Source organism: Mus pahari, chromosome 12, assembly GCF_900095145.1.
Source record: "Mus pahari chromosome 12, PAHARI_EIJ_v1.1, whole genome shotgun sequence".
NCBI lineage: Eukaryota > Metazoa > Chordata > Mammalia > Rodentia > Muridae > Mus > Mus pahari.
This window is the reverse complement of record NC_034601.1, coordinates 40063648-40068154: the sequence shown is the minus strand read 5'-3', so window position 1 is coordinate 40068154 and position 4507 is coordinate 40063648. Positions and strand designations below refer to the sequence as shown.

The window sequence follows — 4507 nt, the reverse complement described above, 5'->3', positions numbered from 1 at the left end:
AGTGAGTTCCAGGACAGCCAGGAATATACAGAGAAACCCTGTCTCGAAAAACCAAAAACAAAAAAAAACAAAAACAAAAAAAAAAGAAATTGGGGGAAATGACACCCTCTCACCACAGAGAATTTGGTATGACTTGCTTTTGTAGTAATTTTGCTTCCCTCTTTTTGCCTCAGCTGTATCTGAACTAGTAACTGAACTCCACTCTGCTCCTGACTCTGAAGATCTTCATAGCCTTCTTTGTTCAGCTGTGGGAAAGCCTGCTCCTGGAATCTCCATTTACCCTTCACAAGTCATGGTGCACCCACCACAAGAGCACTTTGCTCAGAACGCCAATGCCACAGTGACTGTCACTAAAATCTACAACATCTCTTTGAAAACTGCGAGGATCTTGGGTTTCCAGAACTTGGTTGTGTCCATGACTCACTCTGTAAGAAACGAAGAGAAAATAGTCCACCTGCCAGTCAATCAAGGAGGTAAGTAAAAGTGAGAGTGAAGTTAAAGGGGTCAACAGCTCGATATGTAAAATGCTGTCAATGAAAGCACAGAGCCCAAGTTTGATGCCCACATGAAATGCCAGACATGGAGTGTGCTCATAATCCCAAGACAGCAAGAATAGACTAAGTTGGAGAGCACATTTAGCTGATCTCTAGCATCCACAGCATATACATTTACACACACACACACATACAAAGAGAGAGAAAGAAGTTGCAGAAATATTTATCTTTTTTAAAAAATCTATTATAAGAAATAGTTTCATAAATCAGCTAATTTTAATAACATAAATCAATATAATACAGATGCATGATTAAGAAATCAAACAATGAAGCCAATTATAGGGTCCTATGTCTTTAATCCCAGTCATTGGGAAGCAGAGACTGGAGGACCTCTGTTAGCTCAAGGCTAGCCTGATCTACATAGTGAGTTGGACAGCCATTTGTAGTGAAACTCTGTCATCAGAAACAACAACAACAAAGAAAAAAAAAATCAAACAATGTCAGCCTCCTTCACCCTAACCATTCGTCTTGTGGCGTGCTGTTCTTTGCAGACAACTTCTTAATTTTTGTTATCCATAATTTTGGGTTGAATTCTTTTTAATCCTACACAGAGAATTTTCTTTAATTTAGGGTTTCTTTAATTTCCTTTAGTTTAGGGTTGCAGATAGCTTTATGCATTCATTCACTCATTCATTCATTCATTCATTCTCTTTTCATTTGCTATCTTTATTATTTATTTACACCACATACTATCTTTATTATTTATTTATATCATATACTATTTTTATGATTTATTTACATCATATACTATCTTATTTATTTATTTAAGCTTTTTATTGATTCCCTGTGAGTGTCCCATTATTTACCCAAGTTCCACTCATGGCCACATTCTTTGAATCCTCCCTCTGCCCTTGCAACCTGTCCCCCAAAAGAAAAGTACATAAGATAGAATAGAAAAAAAGAAAAAGAAAGAAAAAACAAAGAACTAAAAACCATTTGTCATGGAAGCTGTAGTATGTCAGTGTGTCACACACATTTGTCCATATATCTTTACTTAGCTAATGTTCATTGCAATGAGTCATTGGTCTGGTTTGAGCCCTCAGGCTTCTGCTGCCCTGTTAATACTGTATCCTCACTGGGACTCCTCTTGGATATCCTGTGGTTACCCTGTGTCATGGGGATCCTGTAGCTTTGGATATGAAGGACTGGCAATTTCATGTTGTTTGAACAGTTCATAGATGGAGTAGAGATTGGGGTAAGACAGCGCAAAGCCCTGGATCTGGGCCCTGGTGGTAGCTCAGTTGGTCAGCTCACCAGCTGTCCTGTGCCTGCGCCACCAGGGTGAGCACTCCAGCACTGTCACAGCTAGATCACCCAATGCTGCAGCCAGCAAGGTGCAAGGTCAACTCTCCTATTCTCCTGTCCTTGGGACCAGGTCCCCTGTGCCCCACCCCTAACCAGGGTTAGCTGGACTGTGCTGCCCAAGCAAGGCACAGGACCTGCTCTCTGGAGGGCTGCAGCCAGTGAAGGGCAAGGAAAGCTCTTATGACCTCAGGGCCACTGACTTGCCTGACTTGGGTGAGGGTGGCAAGGCATCTCTCCCTCACCCACATTGCATCAAAGCAGATGAGGTTACCCACACTCAATCCTCATCCATTTCCCTGCCACCAGGGTCAGCTCTACTGTGCTGCCCTGGCAAAGGGTTGAGCCGGGTCTCTTGAATGTGATGTCGAAGGAGGGGTGGGGCCAGCTCAGCACAATGCCTCGGGTGGCAGTCCAGACCAGGGATATCAGCATGGCCCTCAGTGCTAACACAGGCCTGGGACATCAACACAGCCCCCCAATTGCCATAGGAACAAAGATCTAGACATGGCCCTCGGAAACAGCATGTGCTCAGTCGGCAATGCAAGCGAGTCAGATCAGCACGTCTACCCACCCTCTGAGGTAGCATGGCTCTCAGACATCCACATGGTCTCTGGTGGAAGACAGACCAGACCACAAGAATCCACTTGGCGTTGGTGGTAATTTGGTGGCAGCTTGGACCAGAACCTCACCATGGCCCTGCCGGTGCCCAGGCTCCCCCCATCTGTCTGTTCCTCACTGCTGCTGAGTCTCTAGTTCCACCTTTCTCTACAGTGTACACACTTTGCCTCCCATCCCTCCACTGAATATTCCATCTTTTCCATCTCTCCATCACATATTTGCCTATCACTCTGGCACCCTTGGTGGGTGCTTGGGTGTTTTTTTTTTCAGGCCATACTGACATGGCTGTATTTTTAAAGGGACATTTCCATAGCACTTTAATTCATGTTACGTAGTTGTTTCCTTCTTTCATCAATGTGGTGACACCATTGACTTTCCCTCATTTTAAAATTTTATTTTTAAATTAGCATATAATGTGCTAGATAGCATAATGACAGTTTTGAACAAAGTGACATTTCATCTTATTGTTTCCCTTCCTTCCATCTCACCCACACCCTTGCATACCCATTTTCCTCTTCCTAACTTAACTGCCCCTGTGTTCACACTTCTAGCCACTACAGCTCTCTGTCTCCTTACCAGACATTTAGACTTTACCCACAGTAGGTCTTGTTTACACAGACACACAGGCATACAGAAAATCAGACAGGCAGGCAGGCAGACACACATACACACACACACACACACACACACACACACACACGGTAGAATCCACATATGAGGTAGAACATAACAATTTTGTCATTATGAGTTTGTTCCCACTGTGCTTAATGTTCATGTTTTCCAGATCTATTTTTTCCTACAAATTTCATGATTTTATTTTTTATTTACAACTGAATAATATTATATTGCGGGTCTACAGCACATTTCTATTATTAACTTATCTGTTGATGGACATCTAGACTGTGGTTACAGCAGCAGTAAGCACTGATGTAGAAGTGCCTCTACGGTAGAATATCGAGTACTTAGGGTATATGTCCGGGAGTGCACAGCTGGATCATTTCATAATTTTCTTTTTAATTCCTTGCAGAGCCACCAAACCAATTCCATAGTATGTGTATTAATTTGTATCACCACTAGGCAGTGAGTAAACATTCCTTTCCCCCCACATCCTCTTGGCCATCTGTTGTCAGTTTCCTTAATAGTCCTCTGATTGAGATGGTGTGGTGTTCCAAAGTAACTTTAATTTACATTTCCCTGAATACTGGGGACATTAAGTACTTCTTAAAAAAGACTTACTGGAGGGCTGGAAAGATTGCTCACTGATGAAAAAGCACTGGCTGCTCTTCCAGATGATGAGACTGGATCCGAGCACTTACGTAGCAGCCGACAATGCTGCAGTTTCATCTCTTGTAGATCTGGCCTTTTATCTGGCCAATTTTTATAACTCTTCTTTTGTAAGACTTGTTGTGGTCATATCATCTCTCTCTTTTTTTAAAAAGATTAATTTATTTATTATATGTAAGTACACTGTTGTAGCTGTCTTCAAACACTCCAGAAGAGGGAGTCAGATCTTGTTATGGATGGTTTTGAGCCACCATGTGGTTGCTGGGATTTGAACTCTGAACCTTTGGAAGAGCAGTCAGGTGCTCTGATCCATTGAGCCATCTCAACAGTTCCCATATCATCTCTTTACAGCAATGGACCAGTCACTAAGACAATTATAAATAATAGAAATTTAATCGAATTAATGTTCTAGTAAAAGGATAGGAAATCAAGCACTGAGCACCTACATGTAGCACAGAGCTGGTTAGTAATTCGAAGGCTTTGCATGGTAGGATGCACCACGTGAACACAAAAGGTAGCTGAAAATCCATTATGCCAGCAATGCTGTCACAATGACTCCTTCCCATTATGATGACCTTAAGCTACTCACAAGGGACTGCCACCATGACCCAAGCATGTCTATTGGATTATACCTTTTGATATTGTTGCACTAGCAATTAGATTTTCTCTATTCAAATTTAATTTTTAAGTTAGCATAAAAAGTACTAGACTTCATTAGCATTTTCATGTGTGTGTGTGTGTGTGTG

At 42.0% G+C, this 4507-nt stretch overlaps 1 protein-coding gene across 1 annotated transcript in view; it reads left to right on the top strand.

The window, feature by feature from the left end:
- LOC110329421 (OX-2 membrane glycoprotein-like) overlaps positions 1-4507 on the top strand; it is a 38053-nt gene that overhangs the window by 11863 nt on the left and 21683 nt on the right. The window contains exon 3 of the mRNA XM_029544888.1: positions 174-473. Coding sequence (XP_029400748.1) covers positions 174-473 — 300 coding nt within the window. The remainder of the gene's footprint in view (positions 1-173; positions 474-4507) is intronic.